This window comes from Arachis ipaensis, chromosome B4 (genome assembly GCF_059453495.1).
Source record: "Arachis ipaensis isolate K30076 ecotype BB chromosome B4, ASM5945349v1, whole genome shotgun sequence".
Lineage (NCBI taxonomy): Eukaryota > Viridiplantae > Streptophyta > Magnoliopsida > Fabales > Fabaceae > Arachis > Arachis ipaensis.
The window spans coordinates 5,567,127-5,588,638 of record NC_142439.1 but is presented as its reverse complement, the minus strand read 5'-3'; the positions used below and the strand labels follow the sequence as shown (position 1 = coordinate 5,588,638).

The following is a 21,512-nucleotide window of genomic DNA, read 5'->3' as shown; positions in this document are numbered from 1 at the left end:
CTCTAACTTATTATCATTGTCATAAATTAATAAATTATTCGAAAAATTTATTTTTTTATTCATTTAATTTTATTAGACAAGGTTTTATTTGATTCAACTATTACAATCATAGAAATCAGACATTTTTTTACCAAGATTTGTTGAATTATTTGTTGACTAATAATTAATTTATAAGTATTTAAATCATATTGGATATGTATTTAACTAATATCCCAAGGTATTATGTGTCTAAAATCAAAATATAATAAATATCTAAATTTAATAAAAAAAAATTATTATATTTATTATTTAATTGAATAATACATATAATAATAAAAAAATTATCTCATGCATAATAGATTGAATTCTCCTGATGCTATTTATTTCCAATAATATCATCTTCTAAGATGCATGTATGTCACCATCCTTATTTTTATTCTTCAAATTTTTTTCTCTTACACAATCTTACTCCCCTACAGTTCACACATAAAGAGGGAATCTTGTAAAGTGTAAACTTTTAAAATACTTTACTCGTTTAATTTATCTCTAATACATATAAAAAGTGTCTTACATTTTTTTTTCTTTCAATCATTATCTAAGTCATCCAACATTTAAACTTTTTAAAATACTTTACTCGTTTAATTTATCTCTAATACGTATATTTACTGTATTCACAAGTAATTTTTTACTAATTTTCATCAAATTATACCTATGCATCTACATAGTTAGACCATATATATCTATAAATAAATTTTGATTTTTCTTTTTTCATGTCTTGCAAAACTAATAAATTTTTAAAGTTTTTCACCATTGTATATTTGTATTCAGCGTATTGACGGTGAAAAAAACTTATTAACTGACGACCAAAGATTATAACGACCACCAATGAAGAGATCAGATACTGATTTCGTATGTTTTTGTCGCTGGCGAAGACGAGTCCAAGAAAGGCGCAACACATAACAAGAAGACAAGCTTGAGTCCGACTTTCTGAGACCGTGAGTGCGAAACTGAGAGAGAAGTGAGAGACCAGAGACAAGAAAGATTGAGTTACGCGTGCATACTATTTATACACTTTGACGGACACAATATTTTTCGTATTTATTTTGTTTAGGAAGAAGGGACAAAAATACACCTGAAAGTTCACAAGCGTGACTCATTAAATGATTGAAGTGTAATCGTGTCCAGCGTGTGAACTTTCAAGTGTATTTTTGTCCCTTTTTCCTATTTAATAAAAGATTTTTTTAATTATTTTTTAAAAAAAATCTTATAAAAAAATAAAAATAATTTTATATTTAGATATTTCATGTATAAATATTTTTTTATTTGTTAATTATATTTGGGTATAATAATATAAAAATATTATTTATTTATTTATTATATGAAAAATATATATTTTTAAAAAAAATCTCTCAAAAAAAATATAAATTATAACTTCTAAAAAAAGGATTTTTTTTTATTTTTTTAATATTTTTATTTTTATTCTTAAAAATTTACTAAATACGCTAAAAAAATATATTTTTTATCGATAAATTTTTTTTTCTATAAACTTAATGGTATCTAAACAAGTACTAAAACTACTTTAATAACACTATTTATTTATCAACTTATTAATTTAAAATTCGAGATAATCTAATTAATTTTTTTAGTTCATAACATTAAACTAAAAATCCTAATTTTTTAAATTAGATTATCAAATCCTCATTATTTTTTAATTACTAAAATTTTAATTTTTAAATAAAAAAATATCCAATAAAATTTATATGAGTCCAAAATAATTGTAAACTCAAAGTATCATCAATTTAACTTAAATATTTTTAGTAAAATAAATTTTTGAATATAAAATTTTAAATAAATATAATAAATCATAAATAATTCATTATTTTAATTTTTAAAAATTCAGAATTTTACATTTAACATCTTAAACGAAATTTTTTATTAGTTGAAAAAAATCTTTAAATTTTGTAACAAATAAATAACTTATTACAAAAATATTATATTTTGTGACAAATTAATTTTTTGTTACAAATATTTAGAACTTTTAAAACAAATAAATATTTTGTTACAAAATATTTTAAACTTTTGTAATAATATAATCTTTTGTTACAAAATATTATAATATTTTACAACGAAACAATAATTCGATACAAAAGCCAACATAATTTGTAACAAATTTTTTATTATTATAAAATATTCTTATTTTATAACAATAACTAATTATTGTTAAAAAATAACATAATTTATAATATTTTTAAATTTAATATAAATTTATTGTTACAAATATTCTATTTCTTTTATAATAATATATGTATAAATTAAACTACTTTACATCAAGTCATCAACAATACATTCAAATTAAATTTTTATATTAATTGCACACTTATTATATATTGCAGGCCACATATGTCATATTTTCCCCTTCATTTTAAAAGTAGAGCGAAGCTACCTACATATATAATGACTTAATGACATATATAAATATAACCGTCCCTTATATATCGTTAATTCGTTATATATGAATCACAACCATATATATGCTATGCAGCACAAACGAATTTCAAAGGATTCCACTCGATAATGATAATATTATTAAAAAATAAAATAAAATAAAACGTGGATATGCAATTTGATTTCGACATCAAAATTTATAAGAATTTTGCTATCTTCATATAAACGTGTATCTCAGTGTCATGTGTTTGTGTCATGTTGGGTGTTTTTCCAACATTATTCCCCTTCTTTTCGCGTTCACGGACGGCTAATTTTATTTATTTTTATCCCTTGGAGTTTAAGTAATTTATAATACGAAAAATCATGTTGTGGCTAATTAATTAGTGGCCAATTCTATGGTGTTTTTTATTTATTGTTTAATTTTTATTTAAATTGTTTTTTATAGTAATTAAACAATTTTTTAAAGCACTATAGTAAACACCTTACTGAAAGTGTGATTCAATTAACACTTCCAAAGCTAGCCTCGGATAGATCAACGGGACTTTTCTTTTATATGATATCTCCTAATTTGGTTGGTTATAAGAATTAATTTGTCGTAGATAAGAGTTTTATACTTTTATTTAAAAATTTATTGCTAATCTATGATTTACTGCATATACAAGATAGAATTTGAATCATTGATATTTATTTAAACAAACAAGTAAATTAACCATTAGACAAATTCAATTTGATTAAATCAACGAGACTTAATTAATAATAAAAGTTAACTTAAAAGAAATAGTTTTTTTTTTTGTTTTTTACAAAAAGTATAAAAGGTTGTAGTTAGGGGTATGTATGACCCGGTCCGGCCCGACCCCGAATACTTTAGAGGCTAATTTGGTGTGATTTTACCGGGTCTAGAGTTGGATAAGGGTCTCAAAAATAGACCCGGTCATTATTTCAGGTCGGATTCGGGTCATGACTTGGATCATCCAAAATCGACTCGATGGCCCGGTCATCATACACAATTAATATTTTGTGTATTAGTGACGGATGATGGCTATTCTTATGTGGAATTTAAGTATTGTAAACCTTAATATTTTGTGTTATTAGTTATTATAAGACTATAAGTTAATGTTTTATGTTTAAAATGCATAAGATTTTAGACTAATTAATGCATAATATTTTGTTATTTGTATTGATTTAAATATTTGGTGTTATTAGACAATATTAGTATTGATTATGGTTATGCTTTAATTTTAGAGAAGAGTTGGTTCTTGTTATATTTTTCTAAGTAAATTTTACCATGTCAAATAATGGTTGGAGTCTTGGAAATTTGAATATTTTCACATGCTAACTTATAAGAAGGTATCAGGGTAATGTAATGTTAAGGGTCCGGTTTTCACCCGGTTTTTACCCAGTATAATCGTGGCCCGAAAGTGTATAAGTTTCATCGGGTTTAGGGTCGGATTCGGGTCTAATAAATAGACCCGATATATATTTTGAGTCGAGTCTGAGTCACATCAAACTCGCTTTCACCCGGCCATGCACACCCCTAGTTGTAGTTGACTCGATCCATTAGTTAACTAGTAGTTAATTTCACCAATTTCCATCATTAATATGATTGTTATTTCTAATATGACTTTAATAGTCAAGAAATTGAAGGAAAAGGGGAAGATTATTTCATGTACGAAAAATAAAAATGATAATGCCAATTGAATTGATTTTGGTATCTAGCTAGTTTGTTCGGTTTTATCAAATTTTTGTGTGCTTATTAAGATTGAAAGTGAGTCGAATTAGATTAAATTTAAATTTGGCTCACAAAAATTCAGCTTGATTCAAGACTGGACTCATTAACAATTGAGTTTAAAAATTAAACTCAAACTTGACTCATCGAAAATTCACGAGTTGACTCGAACTCACGAATTAACTCAAATACAGGAATATAATTTATAATTCTATATCAATAAATTATAACATATATATTCAAAATAATAAAAAATTAATTTTATATATTATTTATCTATCAATTTTATTTTTTTATTTACATTCTACGTTAAAATTATATATAAAAAAAACTATAAAATTTTAAATAATTTAAAATATTAATATATATAGATTATATATTACTACATATATATATATATATATATATATATATATATAATCGAGTATGAGTTTAATTGCAAGCTTAAACTCGATTCATCAGTTTACGAACTCAGTTTATTATATTATTAATAAGTTGAATTTGAGCTAACTCATGAATTGGCTTGACTCATTTCCAATAATATCTATGTCTCAATATGTTATTTATTTTGAGCATCATGTTGAATGGTTGAAAGACATACATGCTATATATATATATAATTAACATGCCAATTAAAGTGTATAATTGCTTGCTATGACCTAAAATAACGTACCCTCATTTTCTTGGCAGGCCAAATATATAAATAAATAAGAGAAAAGTGAGACAACAATCAACAACACTATGCATCTACATAATACAAAGAGAGAAAGAAGAGAGTTTAAGAAATGTGAGATTGTGAAAGTTCATATTTTAATCGTCAAATTAGCATTATCCTAATTATTCAACTTTTTTTTTTTGGACGTGTAATTATTCAACTTTAGATATTGTGATATTCCAATGATCATGAATTCAAGATTTTAGATACTCACAAAAAAACAGAGACTTATTAGATTGGGCTTCTGACTCAATGTGCACAAGGCCCAATATTTTGTATGTTAATATTATATAAATTGACAAAAATTGGGCAAAGCTTCATATAGCCCTTTATTTGATATAAGATGGCTTGATCCACACAAGTAGTAACAAATAAACAAGGAGGCCTACGGGCCCATACATACTATCCTCTGATTTTACTTTTGGGATTGACCCAATGGGTTAATTGAAGCCTGTCACAATGAGGCGTAGCATTAGCCTGTTCTCTTTGGCAGAGGTTGCTGTTTTGTTAGTGGGTCTTCTTTAAAATTTCATTTTGATCCTATCTAATAGTAAATATGATGTTGTAGTCTTTCAAGTGAGATGAATTTCATTTCTTTCCCTTTTTTGTGTTGATTGGCCCATTCATTCCATGCATTGCTTTTGAAGCTGAGAACAAACAAACCAAAAAGACAAGGATGATAAAAGGTCCACACAACTAATTAAATGACAGGCCAAAACATTGCTTAAATGCTGGTTAAGTTATAAATAAAACAAACATTGAGACTTAGACTAAAAAACCCACACCCATGAAAGGATGAATACCATCGTTCGTTGGATCCAAGTCAATCATCGCCGCTCCTCCCTGCTCTTCGGAGAGATATAGATGGTTGTTCCGGCCTCGCTCGGCTTGCACCACCACCGCCGCTCACTCGGCTTGCACTCTGGTTGCGCGTCTTCGATTCCTGCAACTTCGGAGGAAAACGCGTCCGTCATCGCTAGCGCAGGCTATGGTTTTGTTGATGAATCGAAAACCTCTACCCAGTAGCCAAACTTCACGCTCCGAGATCTACCTCACTGCCGGAGGAGCACGGCGAACCAGAGCGGAGAGCTAGTACAATCAATTTTTTGGTATATAACAACGGCAAAGTTCATTCACAAAAATTGCCCTTCAAAAAATAACAGGCCCACGACATATTTAGATCTACAAGCCTAGATATTAATCACCAAAAAAATGTCCAAATAATAAGACTTTTCATTTTGTGAAATAATGATTTGAAAAAAAAACTGTAAATTAACCATTCAATTACAAACATAAACAAATTATAATTAGATTAATAGTCATAATTAAATTGTTAAAATTAAAATTTATTTTTTATATTCATTTAAATAAAAGATCCTCATAAAATATACATACAAATAATTAAATGATATGAAATCACTAAAATAGAATGTAAAAGTGTTTTTGTCCGTCCAAATTAATATATTATATTAGGTGTTATAGGCTTATAGCTTTATTCTAAAATGCATATTTCTTTAGTTATTCATTAAAAATTTGAAAAAAAATATGTTTGTAAATTGGTATTAGTTATTTAGTTTTACTTTATGATTATGATATTATAATTCTGCTAATAAATTTTTTCTTGTGAAAATCATTCTAACTTAACAAGATAATTTAAAATTTTCGCACTTGATAATCCTTTATAATAATAATAGAAATGCATTTTATTTTTATTTTCAATTTTGAGGGCCTGAAATAACAGTTATTTTTTTTTTTTGGTCTAGAACCATTGTTTATAATGGTTAGACTTTTTTTAAGTAACAATAATATGTGGTCCTTATTTTCTGAAGCTTACATCAAAAGCCCAAATTTCATTCCTCCAAAAACCTATCCCATGAAAAACAAATTTTAGCATATATAATTTGGGTAATTATGAATTGTCCTCCAAACATAGATAACAGTAACCATTTCACTAGAAACGCAGACTCTCCTTTGACGGTAAACTCTTACGTCACTTATTCACAGATGTAAATAAAGCGAGCCATGCGTTACACTCTTCACGTGACAGTAAACCCAAAAGGACGAGGCTAATGCTGCGCCTCATTAGTCGAGGCTCAGGCTAAAACTCACCCAACGAAAACACAGTCGCAAAAGATGCTTAAAACAAATAACAAAGCATAGAGCTATTGATTGTTTATTAATTTTTTTTCATCTATAAAGGACTATCATATGTATTACAGTTTACAGATGAGAGTTTACATTGGATTAATTTTAAAAACTTAATTTATAAAAAGTAACTCTGTGTTAAAGTGATTTATTTTTGATAATTTTTATTTAGCTTATATTATTCAAAATCACTCTTAAAAAAAATTACTAAAATAGATATCAACTTAAATAAACTTTTTATATTATCCTATCATTTTAATTTAAATATTTAAATAAATCTTATTAGTTAATTTTATAATAAAATTAATATTTACTTACTAAAATAAAAATAATATATAAAAATAGATAAAATATATTTTTAAATAAAATAAAAAATATAAATTTAATATATATATATATATATTAACATAAGAATATTAATTTAATATTTTTTTTATTAATTTAGTATTTTTTTTACATCATACTCTTGTTTTAATATTTTTAATAATCTTATTTTTAATATTAATTTAAAATTTAACGTTTATAATTTTATTATTATTTATGATTAATTTTTTATTTAATTTATCTTTTTAATGAAATTATAATCTATATTATAAAAAAATTACACTAAAACATAGTATACGAAAATTATAATTATAAAAGAGAATATTAAAAATAATAAAAAAATTAAATATTTACAGTTAATTTTTTGTTTAAATTATTTTATCTAATAGAATCAATAAATCATATTATAAAAAGATAATAACAAACATAATATACAAAAATTACAATTATTTTATATACCAAACCAAAAGTTAGAAGCTTTCAAAAAGCCTAAACGTGCTTTTTTCCTTCCAATGACAAACACCCCCTAGAATTACTGGAGTTATTAGTTAAAGGATTAGAAGGAACTGTGAGCTTATCTCCATCTGATTCAAGCATTTTTACAAGAGTTTTGGCAGATGGACGGTTTGATGGATCCCACTTAATGCACCAAAGTCCCACAATTGCAATCTTCCTTGCAATTTTAATATCATGCTCATCTTCAACATGCACATGTACATCTCCCCCATCAATCAAATTATGCGCCCATTCAGGATACAAGATGTGAGAACGTCCCTCTTCTCCTGTAACCATATTCTTTCTCCCTCCCACCATTTCAAGTAGCAACATTCCATAACTGTAAATGTCTGCTTTGTTGGTGGCAGTGCCAAAGTTTCTTGATACAACTTCAGGAGAAATGTAGCCCAAGGTTCCCCTAACTGCGGTCATTGACATTGCACTTTTGTCCTTGGAACATAACTTGGCTAATCCAAGATCAGTAATCTTGGGTGTGAATCTGTCATCAAGCAAGATGTTACGGGGATTGATGTTAAAATGAAGGATTTGCTGCTCACAACCATGATGAAGATACTCGATGCCTTTTGCTATAGCAAGAGCAATTTGGTGCAACCTGTCCCATCCAAGGAAAATGTCATTGTTGTCTGGTGTGGTGATGAAGTTCTCAAGTGATCCTTTTGAGAAGAAATCATAGACTAAAGCACGATGGAATCCTTGAGCGCAAAAGCCAAGCAAGCGAACCACATTAACATGGTGAATTTTGCCAATGGTTCCAACCTCATTGATGAAATCTTTCCCTTCATCCTCTATGGTATTGTTGAGTACTTTCACTGCGACAATAATGTTTGAGAGCTTGCCTTTGAAGACTGCACCGTGGGCTCCTTCCCCTAACTTGTCTTTGAAACCATTTGTGATTCTCTTAATATCAGCGTATGAGAATCTAGTAGGTTTGAGGGCTCTGTAATCCTCCAAGAACTTGGCACTCCTTGCTTGATCTCCCTTCATTCTGAAGTATCGATAGCTCTTAAACAACATAAAAGCCAATAGCAGCAGCAGCAACGATCCAAATGCGGGACCTATACAAGGAAGATAACTTATTTACTTAGTCTCGACCAGTCTATACTAGGATTGGAACAAGATAAAAAAAAATTGCATACTCTTGGCTCAACTAGTAATATGTAATTTGTCTGACCTGCAATGTAAAAGAGTATCTTCTTGGTTAGCATGGGACCAGTTATACTCCCATAGCATTCAACAGAAGCAGCATTGGAACCATTGTTCTTTAGCATGCATTGCTTGCCACTCGCCTCACAGACAGTACAATTCGGTTTCGGCCACTCTAACAACAATCGATTTTTCATGAGGGAGTCTATGCCCGTGATTTTTGTGGACAAGTTAAACACCTTGGTGCAAGATACAAGGTTGGAACCGAGGAGTGTCTCGCTCTCGTCAGAAGCAACATAAACAGGGCACGAGAAGTGATATTGCTCGTCGGGTGAGCAATTAAAGATAGATATAGAAAATGGACCATCATCATTATAAAATTGGAATTGAAAAGGAGAAATAGAAGTATTAATTAGTTTAAGAAATTTGCTGGCAAGACAATTTTCGGGGTCAGAGAGGTATAGAAAGTTGGTTTCATAACCTATTTCCATGACAAGGAGTTTAATTGAAAGTTGAGGAACAGAAGAAGAAAACTCAATGAGGGTGTTATGCTTATGATCACAAGTGAGATCAAAGCCAGGTACACCACACTCTAGAGGCTCCTTGTCTTTAAGACGGAATGGAAAACGAATTGGAGGACCTTGTGGTCCACAACGGTGTCTTCCACACTCATATTTATTATTGTGGCACTCTCCCTCCATGATACAAAGTAGGAATATCATACTCAATAATATTCTAGCCATTTTCAAAATTATTATTATTTATAAATTACTTTTGACTATGGAATGAGAGAAAAGTAAGTGTTTGGTTTTTTGTGTTGGGAGAATAATAATATTAGGATTATGAGTGTGAGTGAAAATTGTAAGAGACACTGAAATGGTATTTATAATATATAGATATATAAAGAGAGAGAGGGAGCTTGGAGACCAAGTTTTAAGGAGTGGCCAAGTCAAGGAGAAGAATTTGAGTTTGAAAAACGGTGTGGAATAATGTTTAATGGTAAACTAATTTAATAAAACAAGAGTCATGTTCATACTGGTCAGAATAGGGAGTAGTGAGCAAGAATGTCACGTGACCACTTCTTAGAAGGAGCAAGAATGTCACGCGCAGAAGCTGGTTGCAGAGTATGAAGGAGAGGGATTACGAAGTGGTCATACTGTTCATACTAGTCATACTGAGCAAGAATGTCACGTCTCTGTTCAAGCTGGTTTACAATGCGGAGAAGTGGCAGAATATGAAGGAGAGGGATTTTGGAGCAGAGGGGGGAGCGCAGCGGAATGGAGAAGAGAAAGGTGGAGCGCGGTGGAACAGAGACGGCGCGGTGGAACAGCGGCTGAGCGACGGAGGAACCACGCGAGACGAGTTGCAGTGGGAACGGCGCCTTCGAGCAGTGGCGGAGACGAGCTCAGCGGAGACGGCGGCTTCGAGCAGATGCGACGGCAGCGCTGATCTCACTCTTTGTGGCGGTGGGGAGAGATTACTCTAACCTAGGGTTGTGTTTTGGGGAATGATGAAGAATCGCGGAGCCGCGGACGACCGGACGAAGGCAGGCTGGTGTCTGAGCGCAACGGACGGCGGCGCTGAGTGAGATCCTTGCGGCGGTGGGGGAGTATCCTAGGGTTTGTGTTTTGAGGATATAAATAGATGCTCTTTTCCAATAATTATTTGAGTTCAATGCATACTGTTTGTTCCGTTGAACTTACTCAAACTCTAATTGATTCATGTGATTGTGATCCCAACATTATTTTAAATACAAATCATAAGTCGGAATTTTGGGTCGGTGGACGGTGGCTCAGGCTATTATTTTTGGAATTTTGGGTCGGTGGACGGTGGCCATGCTATATACTGTTCATTACTTCATTACTTCATTACGGTGGCCATGCTATTATTTTGAGACAAAGGGCTCATTACTTCATTTCGTTTGCACATACTGTTCTTTCAAAAGAATATATTGGAGGTCAAAAACTCAAAATTTTAGGATATGTTCAGTTATTTTTACATAATTTATAAAATATTATTTTTATGTATATATAAAAGAAAAAGAAATGCTTTGATGAGTCAGCTGTGCTATTGTTAATTTCTAACATGCAATGATTATTAGCAATAGAAGAATTCAGTAGTTCATTTTGTCAATGACAAACATCATTGTCATAGCTATAATTTTAATATTAAGATTTAAGATCATTGATTTAGATCAAAATTGTTAGTTCATTATTGATTACTTTGAATCTTATCAAGAAATAAGAAATTATATATAGTCTATTACCATTCATTTAAGCTGTCTATATTTATAGTAAATAATATAGGTGCATATTTATAGTAGGGTGATACTAAGACGAAGACACAAAACAAAACAAAAATAGTTAGAACTTTTTTTATTTAATTTTTATTAATTATTATAACAATTAATAAAAATTAAATAAAATAAGTTACGATTAAATTTAGCTAATTTTTTAGGTTATTAAATATTTTTGTTTATAGAATTCTACTTTGTGAGTCATTCGCTCTTTTTATATATATATATATATATATATATATATATATATTCTGTATGTTAGGTATCTTCTCACTCTGTATATTATGAGTGTGCACCGATAATGTAACCAGTAAACTGATGAATTAATGAATTAACCTTTTTGAACCCAATAATAAGCTTGAACCTTAACAATTTCTTATCAAGGCATTAACTGAAGTCGGTGGTATAATTTTTTTTTTTTTCGGTGTCTAGTCGATCGGTGGTATAATTATTAACATGCAAAACACGTAACTTTATATATATGCAAAAGAAGTTAACTAATTCAATATTCTAATCCACAGAAAACTATAATAGTTTAGCAAAAGGAAAAAAAAAAAGAAAAGCAAAGTAATAAATAAAGTCATTATTTTAATAAATAAAGAAAGAAGTGGAGAAGAAAGAAAGAAAAGGTAAAGAGATAAGGCTTGTCTCAGAGTAGTAGTTAATCATTAATTTCCGGATTCCACAAAGAAGGTATAGATGTAATTTTTTATGAGCTAACAGCAGGCCATACGAAGTTCATTTAAAAAAAAAAAAAATCGTCATACGATCTACAAATTAAAATTGCACGGAAATTCTGGCTTGATAAGTTGGCCAAATAATAGAACTGTATTATATACTCTCTATAGGTTTAAAATTTTTTATAGATTTTAATTAGGTTTACTTAATCAATTTTAAATTTTTAAAATTTTGAATTTAATAAATTTAAAATTAATTATTAATGTAATTATAAAAAAATATATAGAACCAACTTAATTAATGATTAAAGAAATAGAGATATTCACATTTACAATACAAAAAAAATTTTAAAAAATATATAAAAGAACATCCATCTGGTATGAAAAAAAGAAATATTTTGATACTTAACAAAAAAAATATCCATGTATATTAACTTATTTTTATTAGGATGAGTTTCGAGGTCCAATCCACTAAAAAGTTGGCAGGAGTTGGTTAAACTCCCTCTTGATTCCCTAGTAGAATTATTTGTTAAAATATAAATCATTTATCATCTTAACTAATTCAATCTTTATTTCACCTTGGGAGGAATTTAAGAGTAATCTTAAACAGGACTGTTCCTCTATTTAAACAGTTCCTTATTTTATTTGTTTTGTTTTTATTTGTTTAGTTTATTTCAGTCACAAAAAAAATTTTTATTATTCTTATACCTATTTATTAGTAAATAAAACAGAATCAATAGGTACGTTGGTAAATACACTTTTTTGTTTTTAATATTGAAATGATAATAGTATTTTTTTTGAAATGTGGACTATTGGAGTGTTATTCCTCAAATGTGGAACCGTTTAATTAGAGAAATAAAAATTAGACCGTCTGATTTGTTAGAAGTACAGAAATTGGACCGTCCGATTTGTATAGGTACAGAAATTAGACCGTCCGATTTGTGTTTAAAAAAATTAAAAAATTTGAGGTATATAATTTTGTTATTACTCAAAAAATATATTTACTACATATCAAATAATGTGTTATTATTTTTTATTTTATTGTGAAAATTATCTAGATTATAATACTAATATTATATTATAGGATTATTATTAATGTATTAATCGTATTTCAATATTTATTATTTATATATTTAAAAATTATTTATTTAGTTTCATAATAAATGATATTTTAAAATTTAAATAATTTATTAATTAATTTGTATTTATTATACCATATATTCAATAATTTATTAAAAAAATATTAATATAATGACTAAAAAATTTTAAAAAATATCATTTAAAAAATATAGACAAATAAACTCCTAACCAATTTGAATTTAGAGATAATTAGGCTCCTGTCTATTTTTAAATCTGACACGTCAACATTTTTCGTCCAGAGTTAACCGAAAAATACTCACATAGACCACGTTGGGTCATAGAAGTAGACGATAGAAACTGAAGTAGATCGTTTTTTTGGGTAAAGGGTCGCGTTGTCATTTCTAAAAAATTGACAGGACTGAGTTGGTAGTTCACTCTATAAATGAATGAAAATGGATGATAATGATGAACATGTGACATATGTACAATGATCATGAATGGAAAAGGAGTTGGGCCCACAAGTGGTTTCAATTCTTATTTCTTGAGGGTAGTGGCAGTGAGTGATGCCCTTTGTCCGTGTGAGGGAGTTGGGATAGTCAAATAGATAAGATTAGATGCTTACAAATACAAAGAAAAAAATTTGAGTTAAATCTCAATTTGCCCCTTGAAATTTGGCTCGAGATTCAAAATGACCCCTACAATTTCATTAGCCTCAATTAGAACTCCCAATTTTGCAATTGTGGCTCCGGCTTACCCGTGCTGTCATATTCGTCACCGAAAAGCTGATGTGGCACAATATCATGACACAGTGGACTACACGTGGCCTATTAAGTGTTGAGTGGGATTGCTAACAGTTACATGACCTGGAGATAGAATTTTAAGTCTCAATTTGGCCCCTACAATTGAAATAAATCCCTAAACAATGCTCAAAATCCCTAAACTGATAATTCATCATCGTCTTCATAAGGATGATTGAGAGCAGCAGTCAAGGTTCAGGGAGCTCAAATAGGTCACGTTCACATGGAACCTGGGCGAGGACCACCAATCGCATCAGAGCAGGGAAGCTTCCTCAATGGTGTGGATGCGGGATGCGCCCTGTTCTTCGTTGGTCTGGTACTGACGCCAATCGCGAGCGACCTTTTTTTGGTTGCCCAAACTACAATGTGAGTTGCTGAATCCTGGGAGCTTATTGGAACCTCCTTATTAATTGTATTTTATGTAAATTTTTTTTCCTGGTATCGTTGCAGACCGCAGGAAAGAAATGGTGCGGGCTTTTCATATGGACAGATGAAGAGGATGAAACCATTGTTGGGAGAGTTGATTCTGCAAGATATGTTGACCACTGGAAAACGAATTTAAGATGGACAATTAGGGATTTGGAAGCTGATGTTAGGGTTTTAAAAATATGGAACTGTGTTTTAAGTTTCCTTGTGTTTTTTATTGTGGTTTTGTGCATTGGTTATGGCTTAGTTGTAGGAAAATAAACCATGTGAAATTGTTCCTGATTGTAGAATTGAAATTGACTTGAATGCAATAGATATGTTAAACATCAGTTTTTGCCAGTGTTATTTTCAAGTTGGCTATTATGATAATGTTAAATATTATCAATTTTTGCAATGTAGTGGTATGAAGTTGCCGTAAAAAATAGCATGTAATTGAACATAAATTATTATAATAACTGATATGCAAGTTTCAATTTCAACTTGGCTAACATGGTGATATTGAATATTATCACAGTCTTCAACGTGCACATATCAAGTTGCAATTAAAACACCTAATTTAAGATAAATGGTTATAGTAACATGGTGATACTAGCACTGACAGTTATAACAATCATCAGCATTGAAAAATATGTAGTATCATCATTATACAAAATATTAAAACCATTCAAAATACAACCACCTATTGAAATCCAAACTTAAACATTTTATATCAGTTTTACTGTTTCTGAGTTGTAAATAAACTAATGCCAAAATACAATCATCAAGATGAACCCAAGTTTAACATAGTTAAATACAACAAAACAGAAAGCTTCTCATCACTTCTTCCTTGGAGGTATGAAGCCTGGCGTAGGGACAAACCTCATGACCCCTGCCAATCTTGCTGCTGTCCCAGAACTTGCTCCTTGTATTGAATTCATACTTGCAGCAGTTGAGTGTTGAGATCTTCTCTTTGGGGGCAACTTGTTTGGCCTTGTAAGTTGAATTGGAACAAGTGGAGCAACCTGCAAGATAATGAATCAGTTCTACTAAAGAAGTGTGTAAGGAATAATTATTGTTTATTGCTTTAATGAATCAGTTCTACTAAAGAAGTGTGTAATGAATCAGTCCTACATAAATAAACTCATATATTAATCAAAATTTTAAAGTATTTAAAGTCAATGAAAAAAATCTCATATGAAAAAAATGTATTCCTAGTGTTCTTTTTATGTACTCCTAATATAAATTATTACCATCGTAAACAAATCTATATATATTAATCACATTTATCGAAGTAACAGTGGGCTCAACAACTAAAATAAATCTATATATATTAATCAAATTTATAAAATGACATAAACAAATACATATATTAGTAACAATTTGGCCAAGTAGTTAAAGTTAGCTTAACAACATAAACAAATATATATATTAATCAAATTTTAAAGTACATATGTTAATGAAAGATGCACCTGTTATTTGCCAAAATCTGCAGGTACAGATGCTCTTTCCCAAATCAACAGCCATGTTAGTCGGCCACCCATGAATTTCAAATCTTTCATAGTTTTCATCTCCACTCCAAATAGGAAGCCACTTTCCAGATTATTTCCTAATCTTTTGTAGTCTGCTATGCTGAATTAGGGGTAACTTGCCTATGTAATTAGCTAATTTCACTTTGTTCTTTGCAATTGATCTCATTGCAAACATTCTAACCTCCTCCAAAAGTGTTATAATTGGCTTTGCTCTAAAAACCACCTCCAGTTCTCTTTGTTCTCTATCTCCACTATGGCCCAAGTAATGATGTAGACATGGTTGTTAGCATCCTGGCCAACTGCAGAGAGGATTTGTCCTCCAAACTGTGTCTTTAAGAATGCTCCATCTAGGCCGATTAATGGTCGACACCCAGCTTTGAATCCCTTCTTACATCCGTCAAGGCAAACATATATTTTTTCAAAAATAGGATCTGAATCGAGTTGGGGACTAACACCGATCTTAATGGTGGATTCAGGATTACTCTTAAGAAGGGTCTCTGCATAGTCCCTCAACCTTAAATACTGTGCAGCCGCATCACCATATACAACATTTCGTGCATCTGTAAGGGCTCTAGTCAAGGATGATTTGTTCAAATCCAAGTCACATCTTCTCTTGAAATATGTTGCTGCCTCTCCGTGTTTCAGGTTTGGATACTTCCTAAGCTTCTTGACTAATTTTCCTGCAAGCCATTTTCTATTTGCAGCTCTGTTGCTCTTTCTGGGACATATATGATCATTATAAAATGTCTTCATCTGCCAACATGTCTCCTCACGATCTTTGCTTGCATAAGCCACCCACTTACATCCTTGTTTTTTTCACTTACAGATTGCTCTTGCTCTATAGCTCTCATTCCTTCTCCATTTGATCTGCCTCCCCTCTTGTATAGTGAATTCTCTAACCGCTTCAATGAAGTCTTGTTTAGTGTTGAACTTCATTCCTACTTGAAGGTTGCACTCTCCGAATCTAGCTCCCTCATTGAATTGTGGGAACACATCATCACTATCATCTGTTGTGTCCTCATCTTCACTGTTTGGGGGAGTTTTCATCTCTTCAGAGTGCCAGGAGTTATTTCCATCCGAATCAGCAAAATATGGATCATAGGCATCATATTCTCCACCTTGGGCAGCAGTTTTATTGCCTAACACTTCTACCAAGTCAACCTCATCATCAGAGTTCACCATTAGGATATCTTCTTCTAATAGCATCTTTCGTTTTTCCTTGCTCCAAGCAGATCCAGGTGCATGTTTCAACTTATGATTCTTCTTCCTCACTTCAAATCCTCCACTGTCAGTCTCAGTTTCAGTTGAGCTATCAATAGGCCCTGGCTTATAAAGAGAGTCTTCAGCACTCTCGTATGAATTACTGCTACTGCTGCTGTCGCCCTCATTGCTATGTTCATTTTGTTGAACTTTAGGTGTTGATCTACTAGCTGATCTGGTCACAGGAGAAGTGGATTTCACAGTGGTTGCTTTGGCAGTTTTTGGCTTGTTATTATTTGGTGTGACTTTTTTAGTTGCGGGCTTAGATGATTGGAACTTTGGTTAGGTTTGCTTGACAGTGGTGGGTTTACATAAGTTGGGCTTGGAGATAGTGGGCTTTGTAGTGGTCGGCTTAGATTGGTTGGGCTTGGATGTAGAGGGGCAGCAGTGGTGTACTTAGATGAGTTAGGCTTAGATGTAGTGGCCTTGGCAGTGGTGAGCTTGGATGAGTTGGACTTTGATGTAGTTGGTTTGGCTTCATTCGTGGTTGTTGACTTTGTTGGGGCATTAGCTGATGCATTGGGTGGGGGTTTGGTAATTGAAGTAGTCTCAACATTTGATTTTGTGGCTGCATTAGAATTGGGGATTGTGGGTGTTGAATCAATGGTGGATTGTTTGGTGGTGCTGTGGGGGGTGCTTGTATCTGGGTTTGGGGTGGGAATGGAAATGGGGTTGGGAGAAATCTCACACAAGTCTGGACACTCCTCTTCATCATCAAATTCTGGTTGGGATACTCCATATTCAAAGTAAACATGTACAATTCCTTGGTTATTCTTCGCATGAAAACACATCTCCAACAACTCAGAATCATGTGAAAGAGCTCTTAACCCAGTCTTCAGAGGTCTTCCAGGAGCCAGCCACCAACATTCCACAATGTTATCATATCCTAACACTTTGTAGTAGTCCCTGATTGAAAACACATCCATTGTGTCCTCATTTAATCCAACCAACTCATCAGTGTTGTCGCTAGCATATGCTACATTACCATCCTCCTTGGTAACAAACGTACCTCCATGGTGAAATACTATAGTTATATGATCATCCATCTGCAAAGAAATTTCAAACAAATTCAGACTAATTTTTATGCATACGACATTCATAGAAAACCGTCCCAAAAGCACCACAAACAATCAATATGTCACTCATCAACAAAACTAACTTTGTAGCAAACTAAAAAAAAAAAAAAAACAGCATCAAATCCTAAGTCCTACATTGCATGTGTACATTAACCACAACAGTTTATTAACAAAATACAGGAAAAATCAGCAACCAAAGTTAAAGAAGTAGATGATAGCGCATTGGTAGCAATGGGTTTTGTAACTATCCTCTGTATGAACTTGTGCTTGTGGTTTCTTCACTCTTGCCAAAACCCCCAAGTTTGCATAGATTTCCAGAATTGCTAGAAGGAACTCCTTTGGATTTCACAGCAACGCATAAGGAAAAACGAGGAAGCAAAGCAGAAGAAGTAGAAGAAGAAGAAGAAGAATATGATCGTCGTACTGAGAAGTGGGAGAGTTTTAACCACCAAAACAAGTGAAACGACGTAGTTTCAATAGGGTTTGGGCGTGAAGCCATACGCCGTCGTGTTGGCAGAGTCCACGGTGTCATGATATTGTGCCACATCAGCTTTCCGGTGACGGATATGACAGCAGGGGTAAGCCGGAGCCACAATTGCAAAATTGGGGGTTCTAATTGAGGCTAATGAAATTGTAGGGGTCATTTTGAGTCTCGAGCCAAATTTCAGGGCCAAATTGAGATTTAACTCAAAAAATTTAGACTTTTTGCTGAAATAAAATAAAAAACTTATTTTTTTAAAAAAATTTATTTTTTAATTTTAATTTTTTAAATATAAATTTTTTTGTTTAGAGTAAGTTCGTCATATTCGACAAATTTTATAATTTTTATAGAATTCGTCATACTTCAAGGAATTTCACTTCAAATTAAAAAAATAGCTAATTTAAATATTTGAACTTCACCGCGAATAATGATAACTATTATCATCGTCTCCAAAGTATATAAGAGTACATAAGAGTATACAGAATATAATTTTTCACTTTTTTTATGTGAAATTATCAAGAGGGTGTCAATTAACTAATTACCATACTTTTTTAGTTTCGTAAATTAAAAAACAAAGCTTAGGAAAAAACATGTTTTGGAAAATAAAATATCATAAACATAAAAAAAAGTTAATAAATTAATTATTATATATTTATGTATAAATATATATTATTAATTTATTTTTAATATATATTTTATATTAACAAGTGATTTAGTATTTTTTGATTTAGTGGTGATTGTTTTGGAAACTTGATATATAAAATAGGGTATATGAAAGTATAAATTTTATATAGAAGATTGGTTAGCATTAGTATTCTAGCTCTAGAAGATTTTGAATGAAATAATTCTATGGTTGAATTATCAATGGGGTATGACTCGTATGAAAATATTAATTAAACTTGCAAGTGCCACCATGCTTTGCTGATACTAGCCATGGCCCATTATTATCATTTTAATTTATGAGCAATGTTAGAGGATCAGCAACTTTTGTGATTGGTAGTCATCAAATAGCCATCAATGATGATTTAATGGTGTGAGATTGGTGTGAAATTTTATCCAATGACTCACATTTCTCCGCTAGTTACATGTTGGCCAAAATTCAACAAAACTGTTGACCCCTAGACTTTTCCTTAATTTATTATTAATAAAGTGGATTCTATTGGTTTCTTACAAGTTTTTCAAATATTCTATAATCCAATTATTTTTTGCTTGCTTTGGAATCATACCTTTTTAGTGCGGTTGAGTAGAACTGTTTGGCAGTGCCACAAAGAAATAAAGACACTCCTTGCTGATTTCATTTCATGTTCGGTGTAAAGGCAGTGGCAAAATCCAATTCGACCTTGACAAAATTATACATAAATTAAATGGAAAAACAAAGAGGGAATCAAACACACATTTCAAGAGAGAAAGATGACAATAGATGGACCTTACTGTATATATGTATACATATCTACATGGCTGTGGTAATAATTATTAAAGGGAACATGACAGGAACTTCTTCCAACCAGATGAGCCGCTATCTCTTCCCTGTAAAGCGTTCAAACACGCACCGTTAATTATATTTATATGTATATCATGTTTAATTATTAAAGGGTCCTTAAAATATACAAACATACCGAGTGTGAAGGTTTATTATTGGTTTTAGGAGTGGGCAATAATCTTTGCTTAGAGTTTTGATTCATTACCATCACCGCTTTATGATTTGCTTCACCAAGTCCTTCAAAAACTGCTGAGTTCAACTTAACACTCTTATCCCCTTAGGGCAATTATTACATTTATACTAAATGCTAATAATTCCTTGTAAATAAAGCCAACCCAAACACTTATTTTGGTTTGTAAATTGCATATTATGATATAAATAAATAAATATTATAATGATATTAAAGTTGTCTGTGAAAATGGAAAAAAATGTAAGTTATTAATAATGAGACAAATAACAAAGAGCACAAAAGACATCTCCTACCTATATATATTTAATAACTTTTTTCATTGTTTCCACTTAATAAAAGCTTTCACATATCTCCACCGTATGAATAATTTACTAGTCTTTTAATATTTTTCTTTTCTTAATTATAACGCATGGTCTGCAGTGGCGGAACTTGAAACAAAATTTTGGGGGGGCCAAATAGAAAATAATTGTCAAAATATTTTTTTATATGGACCTCATTTAAGATAAACTCGTCTAACCTCATCTCTCTGGTTTGGGTGATACTGCCAAATTTAAAGCCCTTTTTCAAGATCTCGTTCTAAAAAGTTAAAGTTAAAGTTAAAGTCATCAGATATAACTTTTTGAATTTTTGAAGGTTATATCTCGCTTTTTTTGTGATTCATTAAAGTAGAAGAACTATCTACATGTGTTGATATTGTATAAGTTATATGTTCTCCTTCTTAAATATTAGCCTTCCTCTTAAAAAATGTATCAATTCTTTGATTTTTCATTATTATTTTATATAAAAATTTAAATATATATCCTGTAAAATATATAAAGAAGAAGTTAGAAGGACAAATATTAAAATTTATAATATTTATTGAATTTTTTTTATCAATTTATACAAATACAATAATATTAATACTTATTGAATATTCTATTATTTTTTATCATATAAAAAATTAAATTAAATAAATAGTAAAATATAAAATAATATTAAATTAAATAAATAAAAGATATCTAATTTTTTATATTTGAACCTAAAGATAGAGATAGTGTTGTTTATTGAACTTATTAGATACTTTAAGTCATAGTAACGTATTTAAGTCAATTGAACTATTTTTTATCTTTTGAAAAAGTACTACTAAATTTTTTATAAAAAGTTTGGGGGGACCATGACCACCCTTTGTCTGAACTAAGCTCCACCACTGATGGTCTGGTCCAAAGTAAGCATAAGGGAAATTAAATTATAAAGAGCAAATAACGTACC

General features: G+C 30.8%; 1 protein-coding gene across 1 annotated transcript; it reads right to left on the bottom strand.

Annotated features, from left to right (window-relative positions):
• Positions 1-7,720: 7,720 nt before the first annotated feature.
• LOC107638582 (rust resistance kinase Lr10) lies at positions 7,721-11,042 on the bottom strand. The gene is made up of 2 exons (XM_016341919.3): positions 9,022-11,042; positions 7,721-8,905 (listed from the first exon to the last, which is right to left on the bottom strand). The coding sequence occupies exons 1-2, from the start codon at positions 9,734-9,736 to the stop codon at positions 7,824-7,826; spliced, it is 1,797 nt and encodes a 598-aa protein (XP_016197405.1). The 5' UTR covers positions 9,737-11,042; the 3' UTR covers positions 7,721-7,823.
• Between the last annotated feature and the right edge of the window lie 10,470 nt (positions 11,043-21,512).